The following is a 19538-nucleotide window of genomic DNA, read 5'->3' as shown; positions in this document are numbered from 1 at the left end:
TTCCAACTCCAAATGTGTGTTCCTATGATCTTATGACCTTCTAACCTCATCATTTCCTCATATCTTTTCCCTATTTCCTGCTTTCCTCCATCTCCTACCTCTTCTCAGTCTCCACTGGAGATATCTATCCGGTTAAAGAGTTGTAAAGGTCATTCAATAAACCTATGGCTTTGAGGCATCCAGTTCTCAGTGTAAACTTTCACTTTCTCTGAGATTGAAATTAATTTCTCCATGTCATATATTTCAATTAGACCTTCCAATCCAACTTTTCTTTCACTTAAATTTAATTAGCTTTGGCAGTGTTTTTGGTGGGGGGGTGAGAGGAGAAATTTGATCTAATTTTTAGCTTTTGGCTGAATTAGTTAAGAAGTAATATTCTCTAGTCAGGCTTAGTTAGATAACATTTTGCTTATTTAATTTAAGCAGTTTTGTCTTTTATTGTCAGGAGGTATTTAGTCTGAAGCCTTAAGCCTCCCCTGAGCAAACAGGATTCTCCAGCTCTGTTTTTAACTGAAGGATAGTATTCTTTGATTATATCCTATGACCTTTTAGGCAATAGATGGGCCAAGGGGGTCTAAGGATTCTGAAAGAGATATGGTTAAACCTTAACTTCCCCTACTTCTCCTTCCTGTTTCTCCACTAATTTGAACTTTTAATTGGGGAAGTACCCCAGAATGCACAAGACTTGTTTACATCTTTCTGTGTACATCCTCCACTGCCCCCTCTGAGGTATAGGTTTGGGAATATGAGTTGCCAAGTTTCCCTTCTTTATTCCAAGGGCTTAATATATTTTTGTTGACTTGAATTGAATCTCCATCTGAGTTGTGTAACTCTTCACCAATCAGTCTGTGGTATATTTTGTAGGCATAATGTTCTCCTTTTCCAGGGAGAAGATCCACTGGGGGCAATTCATTTGAGAGGCTGTGTGGTTACTGCAGTGGAGAGCATCCCTGATAGTAAGTACAAATCTCCCCTCTAGAAATACAGAGGGAAGACACACTAGATTTGGAAGTAGAAGACCTGGGTTTCACTCACTAGCAGTTAGGTAGTACATAGAGTGTTAAGCCTGGAGGCAATAGGACCTGAGTTCAAATCCAGTGTTAGACATTTACTAGCTGTGTGCTACTGGGCAAGTCATTTCACTTCTGTCTGCTTCAATTCTTCACCTGTAAAATGGATTATAATAGTACTTATCTCCAAGGATTATTGTGAAGATCCAAAGAGATAATAAATATAAAGTACCTGGGACAGAGTTGTTACTTAATAAATGTCTATTTTTCCCTACTGCCTGTGTGATCTTGGGACAGTCATTCATCTGAGCCTTAGTTTTCTCCTTTACAAAGTGATGGGGTTGGATTGGATGATCTGTGAGCTTGCTTTCCACTCTGAGCCTATAATCATGTCTATCCCAACAGATTATTATCAGCAAAAATATATTTATGCCTGTACGAATGGCTTCCAAAAGTTTTCAAAGAGATCAAAGCTTCCCATTTGTAATCTTTCCTGTACAACCCCAGGAACATCATAAGGTTTCATGGCTTTCTGAGGATCTTGCATATATACATGAACTACACTGAACAAAACCTGGAGTCTATAAAAGTGTCAACCAGTTTAGGGCTTTTTTGTCCTTAGTCCACCTTAGACTTTGTTATTACATCATCTTTTAACACTCTTTAGGTTTTAAGGTTTCTTAAGTCCTTTGTATTTATTGGCTGAGAAATCCTCTACTGGGGTAGCAGCATGATATAATGGCTGGATTTGGTGCGGGATATCTGACTTGATTCTGTCTCTTTTACTAACTTGGACAAGCTTCTCTTCTGGGTCTTTGTATCCTCATCTGAAAAATGAAGCTTATTAGATTAGATGATCTCTGAGAAGATTCCTAGCTCTAAAATTCCATTATTCTATGAATGATATAAGCATAGACATTTAAATTTAGTTTGCTGGGTCCCCAGAGATTCCATGGAACCCCAGTAAAATTCAATAAAAAGTCATTGTTCGTACTTTGCCATCTGGTACTTACAGGCTTAAAATATCTAGACTAGAGTATTTTTATAAATTGAAGACTTTGGATGTATCTGCCTCCCATTTCTCTTTCAGCACCCATCTTGTTTAAATAAGATTCTCTTCTGATCCTGAAATTTTCAGAATCAGATTTATGGCTCCTTAGAGCTCCTTAGAGTTCTGTTGGAGACTAAAATTACAAGGTTTATTCCAGTATGAGCAAATTGATCTCCCCCAACTTTGTCATGATAGTGTTCTAGGCATAAGGTAATTAAAGTGAGAGCAATGAACAGGTAAGTGCAAATCCATGACTATTCTTAGGAAAAGAAATTTAATCTATACCAAGGACAACACGTGAAGATTATTAGCTGAGAAAAGGAGAGATTTCTGATTAGTTTGGAAAACTGCTAGTAGCTAAAGGCTTGTGTGCAAATAATAAGTGACCTTATCCAAATAGACATTTTAAAATTTCCTTAGTATTTTTACATTATGACAATCAATATTAGAGAATTTGGAAGTCATGCTTTTCAAAAAACATATACTTCATTTGTTTTTAAAAGAGAAATCAGGATAACGTTGAAAATAGGACAAAATCACGTTCTAAAAATCTCTCTGGGCTCTATAGCTATACTGTTGCTTGAACATTGGGGATTGAACCAGATGATCTCTTTAAAGTAAGGGTCCTCCAATAGTTATGATATTCTTTTTCTGTCCCCTATAGTTAAGAAGAGTGGTGATGAAAATCTTTTTGAGATTATAACGGCTACTGAAGTTCATTATTTCTTACAAGCGGCGTCCCCTCAGGAGCGCACAGAGTGGATCAAAGCCATTCAGGTGGTCTCTCGGACCGGGAAGTGAAAAGGAACCTTCAGCTCTAACAGAATTCCCATGGGCTCAGTCATCAAGGCTTCTCTTGAGGTCACCCAAACAGGAGGAAAAGAAGACCTGCTGTAGATTCTGAAAATAACTAGCCTTGTATTTGATGATTCCTGTGTTCTAACTCCTACTCAGTCCTTTTTTCTGTCAGCCTTCCTTGTGTAGATACAACCACTTTTGTGACTGTGGCAAGTCAGTTATCCTCTTGGGGTTCAGTTTCCTCATCTTCAAGAAGATGGAGAGGGTTACAATAATCTCTAATGCATGACAGTGGTGGTGGTGACCTTGGTTGGAGTGTGGCCTTCCATCTTAGATGCTTCCAAATATGTTGTATGCCTGAGAAAATGACTCCTTCTAACAAATCCTGAAAACAAGTAATAAATTGACTAGTCCATCAACACTTTTTTCATTTACTTATTCTCTCACCTTACTATTGTCCCCTAGGAAGAGGGAAAGAGTACTCTCACTAGAGTAAAGTCTAAGATACAACCAAGTGCATTTAAAAAAATTTGTGATTGATATATTTTGATTTTATAGTACTGAAATATCTTTTATATCAGTTTTCCTTCCATTCTCAAAGAGCCATTGCATCAAATACAGATTTTTTTTAAGAAAAAGAGAAAAAATGTAAACCCTCCAAAAGTACATATTTTATAAGGGAACTGCACTCTGCTGAGCAAACTAGGATTTATTATTTCTTTCTTTTATGTTCTCCTACTAAAAGGAATTGAGAGATTTATAAGTACCAAGATTTTTGTTTTTTTAAAAAAGAAAAACTCTTGGTCTAACAAACTTTATGTATAAAGTAAAATTTGTCTTTGTTACTCCCAGAGTCTTTTTAAAAATACTCTTCTCAGTGCTAAATGTCAAGTTTACGATGCCTTCCTATTTTTTCCTTGTTATTAAAACCTGATCTCAAGAAAAGATCAGATACATCATTTTTACTTTAGTGGGAATTTGAGTCAGTGTTACCACTCTCAGGGGTATGTGCCTTTAAAGCCTCACCTCTAACTGTAGAAGAAAGGCTTTGTGCTCTGTGGAAGGATTTTTAAGCATCCGTGGCAGGTGAGAGAGACTGGGAGAAGGAGCAGAGGAGTCATTTTAAATAGTCTGAAATTGTGCTGAATGGCTATCTATTGTATGAAGCTGATCCTGATTCCATTCCAGGGTGTCCCTTTCTTTGTTCCAGTGAGATATTATCTCTTTTCCCCTTCTTGTTGTGTTTGATTTTTTTAAAAAAGGGAAAAATGACCCAGTACATAACATCATACCACAGTTGAGTGTTGGGATGTGAAGTGGTGTGAATTCTATCCACGGATAATAGCTAAGACCCTTCCTCACCCTCATTACTATACTACTGAGTCAGAATGGAACATTGACCCTCTGATTGGGTCTTGACCTATTTGGAAGTAGGAAAACCATAGCTCTAAAAGCTGTTCACTGTGATGGTAGCGGACGTTGCAGAGACAACCTCCAACATACCAGCTTAATGCATTTAGGCCTTGCATTTACTCTAAGGCCTAAAGACTTCTTTCTGACTATGTTTACAGGGCTCTCCATGAATCCTTCTCCCTATGCACTAGTCAGACGAGGCAGAAGCTGCCACCAAGTTATGCTTATGCCAGTGGCTTTGGGTCCCATCCACTAACCTGTGATTCTACTTCAGCGTCTTTCACAATGAAGCTGGTAGAGCTATAGTGACATTTACAGAAGGAGAAGGGAGTAAGAAAAAGTGTTTCCCTATTAACCTCTCTCCTCACTTTTCCCTTGTCCCCTACCCCCTCTCCATATCTACTTTTATGAAATCCTTGGTTCACATGGCCCATCCTACCCTCAGGGAGATAAGTGAGGCTCACAGTACCTTTTCTGTAGTTTTCTTCCCCCAACCGTGCACAGTACTTTCTTATTTTTTTCATTTAAAAATGACCTATTTATTGAAACATAGTCAAACTCTGTGTTATATATAAGTGAAATAAACATGGATATTAAAGTATCTCGTTATTGGAGCTATGATTTCAGTTTTTGCCTCTTATTTAGAATTCCTTCAATGAATTCACAATACATTTATTTTTTTTATTTATTTTTTTTAAATTACTAAGAAAATATGTCTTTTATTTTTACTTAAAAAGACAGCCTCAGTTTTTGGCTAAATGAAAAGGAATGAGCAGGGTCTTCATCAGTTATTAAGTCTGGCCACAATGGCAACCAATTGCTCTGCTTCAGGCTGCATACCATTGTCAAGAAAAGAGGGAAGGGGGAGAAATAGTGGAAAACTCTCATCTACACCTCAATAAAATATATACACGCAGAACTCCCCCCTCTCAAAATAATTAAAGGACTTAATGCTGGGCAATCTCTTGTGGAAAAAGTGGGAGACATTTAAATTATTTGATAGCTAGGTTGTTTGTTTTTCTTTAAAGTAAGTTATTCTGGGTCCAACTCCTCCCTTCTGGCTCATGTTTCAGTGACTACAGATCAAGCAAGGCCCACCAACACAGACCTTGGCTTCAAAAGAACAATGCTGGCCCCTGGAAGGCTCTGCTCTCTAATGTGCAGAGATGAGAGGGGGCACGAGTCTTAGAAGGTGAGACAAGCTGGCTTTGGTGGGCCCCCAGCCTATGTGCAGCTGTGCCGCATGTGGAAGTTGACCACGTATTCGGCGTTAGTCCTCTGCACTGAGATGGCAAAAGGCTCAAAAGGGTGCAAGGTAAAGGCGACCAGGCGGAGGACTGTGTGGTTGATGGGGCGGCCCAGCAGGCCTGCCTGGATCTCAAACTTGAGCAGACCAGAATCCCGGGCATAGAACCTGATTGGGTGATCTCCACAAGTCTTGGGCCGCTCCATAACTGAAACCCACTTATCATCATAGCTGAAGAGAGACAGATCGAGGTAAGGACTGCCGCTGTATGATTGGGCGCTGATGGGGAGCTGACCAAGCAGCCGCTGTACTGCTTCTGTGTGCCCTCCATATTTTGCATTTACAATAGTGTCTTTAAATCGGCGTTGGATCTGCCTCGCAAAGTTGTTGCTAGAAGCTGAACAGGGAAACTGGACGGCTTCACTGTGCAGGGTAGCATTGCGGAAGAGGTCACAGAAATTCTCAAAGAGCTCCAGCAATTCATCCGAGGTATTCTCAGATACTGCTATCACCTCTGTCGTCACCATATTGTACACAACAAAGAAGGAAGGCTGTGATGGGTCTGTGACCCGTAGTGTCACTACATCTTCACTAGTGTGCTTGATAAAGAGGTGATTTTCATCTAGAAGCTGCATCTTCCACATGCGCAACTGTCGTAGCTGGTCAAAATACTGGAAGAAGCACCTCTTGGCCATGGCACTACCATCCTGCTCTGCCCGGCGCCACAAGTATACCAGTAGCCGGTGCTTTAGGGAATTAATGAAAGGCTCCTTGTAGGGGTTGGCCATGCCTCTTTGGCTGTCTCGCTGTACCTCAGGGTAGACAGCTGACAAAGTGAGCAGGTCATCCTCATAGCAGAATCGACTAAGGGTACGGACATCAATAAAGGTGCCCTCAGGAGTGACTTGGAAGACATGAATGGTCTGCTGCTGTACTGAAAGAATGGCTAGTATGTTCTTATATAAGTATAGCCCTTGATTGTGGGACAAGATCACTTTATCACATTTGAACGTGCGGGTGTCACACAACTTGCCAGTGTGAAGATCAATGATATGAAGGGAATAGTCCCCCAAAGGGGAGCGGGGATTTGGTGTCACTGACTCACTGTTGCGATAAACTTCATAAAAAGGAGGATGAGGCTCTTCAGGGAGGTAGGCAGCTGAACCCACAATGACACAACGGCAGTCATCTGTGAAGAGGCTACACTCACGGTTTAGGTGTTCACCATTAGCAGCAACATTGGTGATATGCAACAAGACGAAGAAGTGTTCAAAGAGTCGGCCTCGGATGTTGACTGACCTCTGGTCACTGCCATTAGCCAAAATTTCACCCTCATAACCCTGCAGTAGGTCCTCTGCTGCTTGGCAGCCCTGGTACTCGTAAATCTCCAGTGATGTCTGGTCTGAAGAAAAGGCAATAAAGTAGTGCCCATCAGGTGAAAATTTTCGCAGGAAGCAAGGTGGCTACTCCACATTAACCACAGTAAAGTTGGGGAAGACGTTCTGGTGGAACACTCGAACCTGGTGCCAGTGGGTACCAGCCTTGCCTGAACTGATGTGCCGACGCTCCAAGCGGTGGATAACATTTTGGTTCTGGATTCTTCGAGGTTTGATTGTTGGAACATCATGATCCATCATCACAGCATCTTATTTCCGTCCGTCCCGCGCCCCCCCCCGTCGCGCCGGGCTCATGAGGCCGGGGCGAGGGGATCCCCGGGCTGCGCTGGCCGCACTCCGAAGGCCGCCACGGCCGCCGCCGCCACCGCCATGTTGCCACTGACGCCGGCACCCGGTGACAACGGCCGGGATCCCACAATACATTTATTAAGTAGAAAAGTGTATAGCACTGTTCTGGGCATATTTCTGAACACTATTTTGCCTCTTTTTTAATGTTTATTTATTTATTTTTAGTTTTCAACATTCATTTCCACAAAATTTTGAGTTCCAAATTTTCTCTCCATCTCTCCCCTCCCCCCAACCCCCAAACACCATGCAATCTGATTACCTCTGCCCTCCCTTCTGTCGCACCTCTCTCTTCCCTTATCCCCATCTTCTCTCTTTTCTTGTAGGGCAAGATAGATCTCTATGCCCCATTATCTGTATTTCTTATTTCCCAGTTGCATGCAAGAACAATTCTCAACATTCATTCCTAAAACTTTGAGTTCCAGCTTTTCTCCCTTCCTTCTTCCCCACACATCCCCATTGAGAAGGCAAGAAATTCAATATAGGCTATATATGTGTAGCTTTGCAAAAGACTTCCATAATAGTCATGTTGTGTAAGACTAACTATATTTCCCTCCATCCCATCCTGCCCCCCATTTCTTCTATTCTCTCTTTTGACCTTGTCCCTCTCCAAGAGTGTTTATTTCTAATTACTCCCTCTTCCCATTTGCCCTCCCTTCTATCATCCCCACTACCCCCTTCTCCCCTTCTCCCCTACTTTTCTGTAGTGTAAGATAGATTTTCATATCAAATTGAGTGTGCATGTTATTTCCTCCTTAAGCCAAATATGATGAGAGTAAACTTCACTTTTTCCCCTCTCACCTCCCCCCTTTTCCCCTCCATTGAAAAAGCTTTTTCTTGCCTCTTTTATGAGAGGTAGTTACTCATTTGAGGGTTATTCCTTTCTCCTTTTACCTGTGTATTATACATTAGAAAGTGATTTCCATGAAGGCAGGACTATTTTGTTTTTACTCTTTTTGTATCCTCAGCACTTAGCACAGTGCCTGGCACTTAGGTCCTTAGTAGGCATTTAGTAAATATTTACGATTGACTTTTAGACTAGAAGGCCCATTTATCTTTCAAAGCAAATTGACTCTACTGTGTATCTTAGGGAAAATATAAATAGAAAGCAGCTTGAAGGCATGAGCCTGAGCTATTTAGACAATCTTCTTCAGAAATTAATATTTAAGATTAGCTCTGATAACTAATTTCATGGGAGGAAGAGAGTCCATGAAAATGCATTGACTATTTCAGACCCACAGAGCTACTCAGACTAGGGGAAGATGAAATTTCCTCCCCAAAAGTACCTTAGAAACATTAGAGCATCATTAAAGAAGTAGCTGATTCTCTAATGGAATAAAGCACTTAGCACAGTGCCTCACACATATTAGACACTATATAAGTGTCAACTATTATTGTTATTATTATAATTCAATGGATATAAAATGGTATATAATGGTAGTCATAATACAGATGGTTGATTTGAGACTTTTGCTTTCAGATTGATTGAAGTTATAGATGTCTAGGGAACATAAGTGACATGTTCCTTAGGTTCCTAGGTTCCATGTTGTTTAGTAACATCTGACATTTACATTATAGATACTATCAGAATAACCGTGAGATAAGTTCTTCATTTTCCTGGTGAAAAAACAGATTAAGAAAAGTTAAAGGACCTGTCACTAGGGTCACATGATTAGTAAGTGTCTGAGGAAGGATTCTAAGGGTTCAGATCTTACTGACTCCAAGTTGAGCTCTTTGTCTACTGTCATGATGCCTCTTAATGACTAGGAGCATTTCATATCATTTGTAGAGAGTGCCAAGTCAGAGGAGCAGGATCCTAGTTCCAATGAGACCAGGCTTCTGATAGGTAAACTAGTGGGTGGTATCAGCATTTATGGGTACCCCCACTGTCCTTATCATACTCAGATCAGGGCTCTATGGGAGTATCAGAGTCAGGCGGCAGCTAAGGACACTCTACCTGTGACTAGGATGGCATGTTTTCACTTGCTGAACATTGGGTATACAGGAAGCTGCAATAAAAAACTTTGGGGATTCAGTTTGAGTTATACAAGTGTTAAACTCCCTGAATTTTTTATTTCTGACCTCACATCTTGGCTCTGATTCACACTTCAGCAGCCAGTTTTCCACTTGTCACGACTCCTTAGATATTGTGTTGGCTCTACAAACATCTCAGTGCCAACCTAAGATAATATCTGTAAACAGTGCCACATGCTGGTGGTGATGATGATGATGTCTGTATTTTTGGTTACATTTGCTCTCCTGTTGACTCTGATCTCACCTCCACAACCCCAGGCAGGGTTCCCTCATCAATTGCCCCTGCAAGTTAATAAACATTAGTAAATGTTTATGATTGACTGATAGAGAAGGCCCATTTATCTTTCAAAACAAATTGACTCTACTGTGTATATTAAGGAAAATATAAATAGAAAGTAGCTTGAAGACATGAGCTTGAGCTATTTACACCATCTTCTTCACAAATTAATATTTAAAATTACCTTTGATAACTAATTTCATGGAAGGAAAAAAGTTACTGTAAGGTACTGAAGTTACATGCAAGCCTCAAACAAAGTGATGCTGGAGAAGGAGAGATGTGGTCAGAAATGGAATAGTTAAGTAATACTAATTTCAAAGAAGGAAAACAAATGACAGAATTATAACGTAGGAAATGATTGAGAAGCTATGTACGGGGCAAAAAAAAGGTCTACGGCATAAAGTGACTGATGAAAAATCACTAATGTGATTTTCAAGAGTAAGAGTATAGCACGTTATTGGAGAGTAAACATAGAAACAAAAGCACAAGGCCAGAGTCGTTCTTATATATAAGTAGAATAGGCAAAAGTTATACATTTTCAATAGATAATATTATGGTAATAATAATGGCCAAACAGTAAATGTTATATGTCTATAACCAGTATGGTATCTGAATGAAACTTCTGCTGAGAAGATTGGTTGAAACAAAATATTTATCTTCAAATTTGTGAAAAATCCATCATGGCCCAATGGACAACTGGCAAACAATTAAAAACAAAGAGGATATCCAAAGATTGAGGAATAGTCCAACAAACTGTGGCAAATGAAGGTACTGGAACATTATGATGCTGTAAGAAATGATGAATACAATGAATACGGAGAAGCATGGAAAGATTTATGTGAACTGATACAAAATGAAGTGAGCAGAGCCCAGGGGAAAAATATACACAATGACTACTATAAGGTAGATATAAACACAGTGTCTGGCACTTAGTAAGCACTTAATGCTAATTAACTCACTAACTAAATGAAAAGAACCACACACATGAAACCCACAAGTGAATGTGGCAAAATTACAAAAAGCAAGCTTGGCTCAAAAAAAAAAAAAAGCTATGAGAAAATACCCACATTCTACCTTTTTATAAAGATAGGAGATCCAGAAGTGGAATATATTGCACGTATTTCAGATTATTTTGATCTCAAATCTCTTGATTTGATTTCCTCCTTATTCATTTTCATTTTTTTGGTCTTTAAAAATGTTATATGTTATATGGATAACACTCTGAGAGGAGAAGGGAGAAAGATACTGGGAAAATTTTGATAATGCAAAAGAAAAAGATGTCAATGAAAACATTTTTTAAAAGTCTAGCCTGTGAGAGATTTAATCTATATAGCTAATAAAATAAAACTGGGACCAATGAGTGAAGGAAGAAAATGAACATTTATGAAGTTTCTACTATGTGCCAGGGGTGTAGGGGGAGTTCAGGGAAGACCAGTACCTTTGGTGTGAGGGCTGCTGAGCCCTTTTCAGGGCTCCTTTTACCTTTGGTGTCCACTTGTTCCACCTAACTCTCACCTGTGGCTCCAAGAAGCTGCAGCATGTGAAGCGGCCACACCTCAGTAAATCATTTTGGCAGATGGGCCAAACCAGGTTGAGGGTCACCAAGGGGTCTCAAACCCATTGGTGAGTTAGGGGGTTATCTACCCTAAGCATATGAAGACTTCCCCTGGTGGAATGGGTGAATGTGAACGATTTATTCCAATGGCCATGAAGGCAGCTGAAGCAGGCGATGTGGAGTGCTTAGAGCTTGGTTAGACACTGAAGACACCAAGGTCATCCACTACATCCTGAGCCACCACCAGCCATCTTGACTCTGTCCTGCCACTGGACTATGATGACTCTGGAAGAGAGAGTGAGGCTGATGGCTTTGTGCAACTCTGCCTCACTTAAATCCAATTAATGCACAAATCAAAAGACAACACTCATACCATTTTACTGTTTTTGCTTAAAGTCCTGTGATGACAGGCAAGTGATAAAGCAGCAGGTCTGGATACACTGGGAGCTGTAGTCACAACCATGCACACAGGTGGCCCAGGACGTAGGGTCATTTCTCACTAGAAGCAGCAGTAGAACTCAGCAGTTCCCTGGGTGTCTGAGCAGCCTATTAAGTATCACATTGCTCACCTCCTGGTGTGAGGAAGGGGCCTAGGAAGGTGTCCTAAAAATTGTCTGCTTACTCAACCCTGGCCTAATTACTGTGACAGGTGGGGAATCCCACTCTGAGGTTGAAATACAAAGAAATGTACAAAATTTACAAAAACATCTGCAAAGATGATTCCACTCACCATTGGCACATGGAACATGCGCACACTTATAGGCAACAACTGCTCTTGTTGCAAGAAAACTCAACAGATATCACATCCAAATAGCAGCCCTGAGTGAAACAAGGCTGGCAAATGAAAGTTGGAGTTGGCTACACATTTTTCTGGAGTGGCCAAAGTGAAGGGAGTGCCTTGAAGCAGGTGTAGGTTTTGAGATCAAAACTAATCTAGTCAACAAGCTGATATGCCTGCCAAAAGGAGTGAATGACAGGCTCATGACAATGCGATTGCCACTTGCAGGAAAATGCCATGTCACTATCATCAGTGCTTATTCTCCCACCATGATGAACCCTAATGAGGTCAGGGAAAAATTTTATGAAGACCTAGAGACACTTATCATCAATGTGCCAAAAGAGGACAAGCTTATAATTCTGGGTCATGATCCTAGAGATGCGCTGAACACTTTCATAGTGTTCTCAACAGACCATCATCAGCCAATGCTGAGGCCATTACCCATTTGCCTCAGGTTGAAGTCAATCCCTCCTTAGCTGAACTTCCACCTGAAGAAGAGCTTCTGTCAGTAGGCTCCTTTCATGTGGCAAAGCACCTGATACTGATTCTATTCCAGCTGAGATTTACAAGATAGGGGGACCATTACTCATACAAAAGCTGGTTGAAATGTTCCAGGTTATATGGCAAGAGGAGGTTATCCCTCAGGAGTTCAAGGATGTCTCCATTGTCCATCTCTGTAAGGGTAAAGGGAATAGGTTGTCCTGTGACAATCATAGGGAGATCTCTCTTTTAGTCATTGCTGCAAGATTCTTGCTAGAGTCTTCCTTAATAGCCTGATCCTTCACCTGGAAGATGGTCATCTACCTGAGAGCCAGTGTGGCTTCAGAAAGGGCTAAGGAACAGTTGATATAATGTTTGCTGTGTGACAACTCCAGGAGAAATACCAGGAGTAGAACAGAGATCTGTGCACATCTGTAGATAAGACCAAGGTCCTTGACCCTGTTAGTTATGAGGGTTTATGGAAAATTATGTCAAAATTTGGTTGCTCAGAGAAGTTCATCAGCATTGTTCATCAATTTTATGATGGCATGTTTTCCTGGGTTCTGAATAGTGGACAATGCTCTCGTGCCTTCCCAGTCACCAATAAAGTGAAACAGGGCTGTGTGCTTGCTCCCATGCTTTTTAGCATGATGTTTTCAACTATATTATCAAATGCTTTCAATGAGGATAAACACGGCATCAAGGTCAACTACCATACTGATGGTAAGTTCTTCAATCTGAAAAGGTTACAAGCCAAGACCAAAGTGGAGAGAGTGTTGGTGCATGATTTTCTGTTTGCAGATGACTGTGCACTCAATGCAGCCTCTAAAGATGAGATGCAACAAAGTATGAATCAATTCTCTGCTGCCTGTGCTAGTTTTGGCCAAATAATTAACACTAAGAAAACACAGGTGTTCCATCAGCCACCATCACACCATCCATATGTGAAACCATCAATTGCAACAAATGGAGAAGTTTTGAATGCTGTGGATAAGTTCACTTACCTTGATACTGTACTTTCCAGGGATGTATACATTGACAATGAGGTTGATGCACGCATTGCCAGAGCTAGCTCAGTGTTTGGGAGGCTGAACAGCAGGGATTCGAGAAGGTCAGACTGAGCTAGCTCGGCTAGCTCGGGTATTTCCACCTCTCCCTGGGAGATACGTGATGGGTGGAGTCTCCCTGCCCTCGAGGTCATCCCGGATCTGGGCACACTATTGTTATCTAACAGCACGGTATTCAAATGCAAACTGTGCGGCTGAAGGTTAAGTAGGATTGAGGAAGCCTGAAAGCTCTCTTAGCACGTGAGGAGCCAAGAGGACAGTAGGCTCCACTTTCTTCTTTCCTCTCTCCCCTCCCCCTCTCTCCCCGCTTGTACTTCTACTTCCAATCCCTTAAGATCTTAGCCTCCTTAGGAAATCTCCCCCTCTTCCTCCTAAGGAAGACCCCCTGCACTTGTAACCTAGACCCTGAAATAAAGCTCAACCCTTGTTCGACTCTGGAACGTCCTTTCTCTCATATGAGCATCCGGTTTTGGCCAACCGAAGACCTTGGAGGTGAGGTAAGAAGACTCGGGTAGCCCACACAGGCCTCTAGGCCTGGCAGTTGGTGTCTCCGAACAGGGACAGGAGCGCAGATATCCTGGGTGTTTTTGGGGAACACCCGGAAGAGGCTGTGAAAGAAGCGAGTCTCGAATCCTAGATTCGGAAGGAGAGAAAGAGTGAGAGAAGCTTCCTACACCCATGGGAAAAGGGCAGAGATGGGGAATCTATTGCCAGTAATAAAGCCAGAGGAACAGGAGGTCTGGGCTGAGAAACTTCACAGGGAATGCAGGAAGGCGGGGGTCACAATAGAGTTAGATGACCTCCGAGAATTTTGTAAAAGGATTTGGAAAGTTTCTCCTTGGCTCAAGCAGGCAGGAATATCAAGAGAAAAATGGGGAGCGGTCGGAGAGCAAATGACTGCTTATGAGCAACAATACCCTGGGGAGCAGGAGGATTTAGATTTCCTGATATTCGGTGTAATTAAGAGCCTGCTGGAAGGGCTGGAGAGGCCAGGGCGGGATTGGAATGAGAGTGGAAGCGGAGAGAGGGGAGGGGAGAACACGGGAGGGACGGAGAGTCCAGGCAAGCAGAAAGTTAAGCGGAAAGTTAAGGAGCGTAAAGAAAAAATAGACTCGGAGCTCCATCTAGCGGATGGAAAAGGTGAGGCAGGGGAGAATACGCTGTGCCTTCCCTCCGCGCCTCCTTATAACCTGCTCCATTGGTCAGACAGTTCAGGGCCACAGTCCAGTTTGGAAAAAGGAATAAGAAAGGCTATAGAGAATGGAGAAGATGTAGGGACATTTCCTGTGCTAGAAATAGCGGACCCCAGTGTCCCCGGTGGCGTTCGAAGGAGCCACATACCCATAGAGTGGAAGAGAGTGGCGACTCTTAAAGAGGCTTGTACCAAGCATGGCCCTAATTCACCCTTTGTCATAGCCATGCTTGAAACTCTCAGTGGTCAGTTCGTTCTGACTCCTAATGACTGGAAGAGCTTAGCCAGAGCCTGCCTTACCCCTGGGCAGAATGTGATTTGGGTATCAGAATTTTCTCAGAGGGTAAAGAGCACTACCGGTGGGCTAGGGGCTCAGGCCCCCCAGGCTTATCAGCAATTTACAGGAACAGGGCAGTTTGAGGCTACAGGAAATCAATTACAGTACTCAGCCTCCGATTATGTTTTGATTGCCGGAATGGCTATTGCCGCCTGGAAGGTTATAGCCTCTAAGAAAGAGAGAGAGTTTCCCATGACTAGGATTACGCAAGGAAACAATGAGCCATTTACTAATTTTGTGGCCAGGCTGCAGGAGGCAGTAGGTCGAGATATGGGAGAGGAAAACCAAGGGACAGAGATAGTGTTGAGGACATTGCTGCGGCAGAATTGTAATCATGACTGCAAAAAGGCAATGCTGGGACTGCCAAAGAATGCATCTGTTGAAGAAATGATACAGAGATGTGAAAGGGTAGGAAGTCAGGTCTACTTGGCACAGGTGCAAGGGAAGTACCTGGCCGCCGCCTTAAGTAATATCTCTTTGGAGAAAAAATGTTTTAACTGCGGAAAACCGGGACACCTTAAGAAAGAGTGTAGGAAAGAAATAAGTACAGGGAGGGGCCAGGACCCTTGTTTTTCATGTGGAAAGCCAGGTCGCTTAGCTAAACAATGTAGGAAGTCGGGAAACGGGGTGAGGGGCCCCTCGAGGGCCCCGAAAGTGTACCCTTTGGCAGAGAATTGGGACGGCCCCTTGGAGGGAGAATACAGGAGATTATGGGGCCAGAGGAAGGAATGCAACACCTTTACAGCTTAGAGAAGTGACAGCTTGCAGCTCATCAGTTTGCCATGATCCCCCTGAGAGACCCCATACAGGAGGAATCCCTGATATTACAGAACCCCTCTCATGCACCCGTAGTTATATATACAGGAGTTTATCCCACCGGCACCACAGCACTTCCATGCTCCAATGTGGTAGCCGAGCCGGCTCATATAGACAATCAGCTTCCCATAGCTATTGCCCTTCCTTTAAAGCACTCAGTTCAAATCCAGTTACTAAAGGAAATAGGACAGAATAGACCCGAGTGTACAATCTGGCTCAATGGAATTCCCATGACTGGCCTCCTTGATACTGGAGCGGATAGGACCTGCCTTAGCGGTCGCTCAGTACCCCGGCACTGGAAGCTCAAAGAAAGCCAGAGACCAGTGTGGGGAATAGGAGGGTGCCAAAATACCTTAGAGACAATGCACCCAGTAAAGTGGGAGGCAGAGGATCACCAAGGGACCGTATGGCCATTGGTGATTCCAGGACTTAGTTTTAACATCTGGGGCAGGGACATCATGAGCCGCCTGGGGATGAAGCTATCAAATTTTTAGTAAGGGCCATTGCTGTTGCTCTGGAGTCCCCACCCTTGAATTGGAAGTCAGACACCCCGATTTGGGTGGAGCAGTGGCCCCTGACTCCAGAAAAACTCCAGGCACTACAACTACTGGTTAAGGAGCAATTAGCACCCTGGAATGCTCCTGTGTTTGTTAAAAAGAAAAAATCCGGGAAAGTCAGATTCCTTACAGATGTTAATCAAGCATTTGTAAGTACCTGGCAGCAGCTATACCAAAATAAACAGCCACTATGCATTCTTATCAATTTTACCTTAAAGGCGATCCTCGCTAAACAAAGAAGGGGAAAAGGTCGCCTAACACAATCAGAGCTTGATACAGCTGTCTCAAGGAACTCACATACTACTCCAGCTATGAGACATTTTAAGATACTAATATGGGGTCCAGGGTATGTTTGTGTCTCCACAGGAAAAGGGAATGCGTAGATTCCCATTAGAAGGATCCGTAAGTGAGAACCGATGTCGGAGACGGTGGAGACGCAGGAGGTGGAGACCCCGGAGAGCCCGGAAACCCCGGAGAAGGATCATACACCACCTGAGCCTGCTGCTGACAGCTTTAACTTTGCTGCCCAGAGAGGAGGCAGCACTCATCGCAACCGCAGACACTGCTGCTGACAGCTTCCCATCTAGGCATCTCTTTCCACTGGCTGAAGGAGGACTTTGATATCACAAACCCAGGACTTGGGGGGGGAGGAGGTGACCAATTTTCCACCTGTATAGATCCATTTGCAACATTAAGGGGGGTGGTGACGTGTAAGGCGCCAACACCAGCTGCTCCTCTTAAAAAATGCTTTGGGATTAGTTGATTGCACTTCCCCTGTTGTAACTCAGCCATTTAGTTTCATCTTTGTTTTATTTGATGCCTCCCTTTGTCAGCTGTGCTAGCTGCAGATTTCTGTGTGAATGAAGTCTTGTTGTAGGGTACTCATATGTTAAAGGCCTTCCTAATCCACTCAGCCTCCAGCCACTGTTTGCTCTAGAGCCAGGTGCGCTCCCTGCATAACAAAGAAGGGGAGATGTTGGGATTGGAAGCTCCATTCCGTGTGGAGGGTCTCGGGCGGGTAAAAGTGGGACTTCTAAATCTTAGAGTCTTACGAGGCCCTCCATGAACAGCGGGGATTCGAGAAGGTCAGACTGAGCTAGCTCGGCTAGCTCGGGTATTTCCACCTCTCCCCGGGAGATACGTGATGGGTGGAGTCTCCCTGCCCTCGAGGTCATCCCGGATCTGGGCACACTATTGTTATCTAACAGCACGGTATTCAAATGCAAACTGTGCGGCTGAAGGTTAAGTAGGATTGAGGAAGCCTGAAAGCTCTCTTAGCACGTGAGGAGCCAAGAGGACAGTAGGCTCCGCTTTCTTCTTTCCTCTCTCCCCTCCCCCTCTCTCCCCGCTTGTACTTCTACTTCCAATCCCTTAAGATCTTAGCCTCCTTAGGAAATCTCCCCCTCTTCCTCCTAAGGAAGACCCCCTGCACTTGTAACCTAGACCCTGAAATAAAGCTCAACCCTTGTTCGACTCTGGAACGTCCTTTCTCTCATATGAGCATCCGGTTTTGGCCAACCGAAGACCTCGGAGGTGAGGTAAGAAGACTCAGGTAGCCCACACAGGCCTCTAGGCCTGGCAGGAGGCTCTGAAGAAAACTTTGGGAGAAAAGAAATATTAGACTGACTACCAAACTGAAAGTCTACAGAGTTGTTGTGCTGACCTCATTGTTGCATGCCTGTGAAACCTGGACAGTCTAACAGTGCCATGCCAGGAAACTGAATCACTTCCACTTGAATTGTCTTAGGAAGATTCTGAGGATCACCTGGCAGGATAAGGTACCAGACAATGAAGTCCTTGCTCAGGCTGAACTGCCAAGTATTCAAACTATGCTTCAGAGAGGGCAACTCCAATGGGCTGGCCATGGTGTTCGAATGTAAAATGTACACTTGTCAAAAAGACTATTTTATGGAGAATTTGCATGGGGCAGGCGATCACATGGTGGCCAGAAGAAATGATACAAGGATACTCTCAAGGTCTCTCTCAAGAACTTTGGATTTGACTGTGCAACATGGGAGACACTTGCCCATGACTGCTCAGCATGGTGTGCCCACATAAGAAAAGGTGCTATGCTCTTTGAGGAAAGCAGAATTGAGACAGCACAAAGTAAATGCAAGATACCCAAATTTGAGATATCCCCCCCAAATACTCACAGACTCTCTGTGCCCAACCTGTGGTAGAGCATTATGAGCTCACCTTGGTCTGATCAGCCACAGTCGGACACACTGAAATTTCACTTTATCATGATGATGTCACTTTGGTCCTCTTCAAAGACGTAGGACAACAACCAACCATTCTTGGAGCTCCTTTGCCTTCTGAAATATCATATTCCAAGTCCACTGCTCTTTTAACATGGAAGACACCGAACCTTGTGTGAACCAGATTATGGCTCTACAATATTTGAATTCTTACTTTCTGGGTGCTTGAACTATTTTCTTTGACCTAGGAATTCTGGAATTTGGTTATAATATTCCTGATAGTTTTTGTTTGGGGATCTCTTTCAGGAGACGATTGGTGGATCCCTTTAATTTCTATTTTACCCTCTGAATCCAAGACATTGGGGCAGTTTTCCCTTATAATTTCTTGAAATAATGATATCTAGGCTCTGTAATCTAGGCAATCTCATAATCCTTAAATTACCTCTCTTTGATATATTTTCCAGGTCATTTGCTTTTCTGATGAAGTATTATACATTTTCTGCTATTTTTTAGTCTTTTGACTTTGTTTTATCTTTTCATGATATCTCATGAAATCATTAGCTTCCACTTGCCGAATTCTAACTTTTATGGAATTATTTTCTTTCTTTCTTTTTTTTTTTTTGAAGTTAGATTCTCACTTTATTACCACCAACCAAGAGGAAATTCAATCATCAGATACCATATCTGTGGCATAGGACCTTCCTCTATATTCTCTGGCTTCTTGGTTAGCACCCTGTCCTCTCCAAGGAGTCCGCACAAGCCAATAGACAAAAAACATCCATGCAACTCAGTTTTATTCCATTGGGAAAGACTGACTGATCATATTCATTAGGGAAACCATCTTAATTCTCAGGGCCTTAGTTTCCTCATTTAAAAAAAAAAAAAGGAGTTTGGATTAGATGAGTGGACTCCAAACTTTTTTGACACGTTCCCCTACAAGTAAGAAAATAGTTAACTTTGTAACCCTGATGTGTATTTTTATTTATA

General features: G+C 42.7%; 1 protein-coding gene and 1 pseudogene across 1 annotated transcript in view; one reads left to right on the top strand and one right to left on the bottom strand.

Annotated features, from left to right (window-relative positions):
* The window catches only part of PLEK (pleckstrin), a 36333-nt gene extending 33053 nt beyond the window's left edge, over positions 1-3280 (top strand). The window contains exons 8-9 of the mRNA XM_072635372.1: positions 887-956; positions 2726-3280. Coding sequence (XP_072491473.1) covers positions 887-956; positions 2726-2862 — 207 coding nt within the window. The 3' untranslated portion in view covers positions 2863-3280. The remainder of the gene's footprint in view (positions 1-886; positions 957-2725) is intronic.
* Positions 3281-4957: 1677 nt separating this feature from the next.
* Positions 4958-7299, bottom strand: LOC140520910 (DET1 homolog pseudogene; annotated as a pseudogene).
* Between the last annotated feature and the right edge of the window lie 12239 nt (positions 7300-19538).

This window comes from Notamacropus eugenii, chromosome 1 (genome assembly GCF_028372415.1).
Source record: "Notamacropus eugenii isolate mMacEug1 chromosome 1, mMacEug1.pri_v2, whole genome shotgun sequence".
Taxonomy (NCBI): Eukaryota; Metazoa; Chordata; class Mammalia; order Diprotodontia; family Macropodidae; genus Notamacropus; species Notamacropus eugenii.
This window is presented reverse-complemented; position numbering and strand designations above follow the sequence as displayed.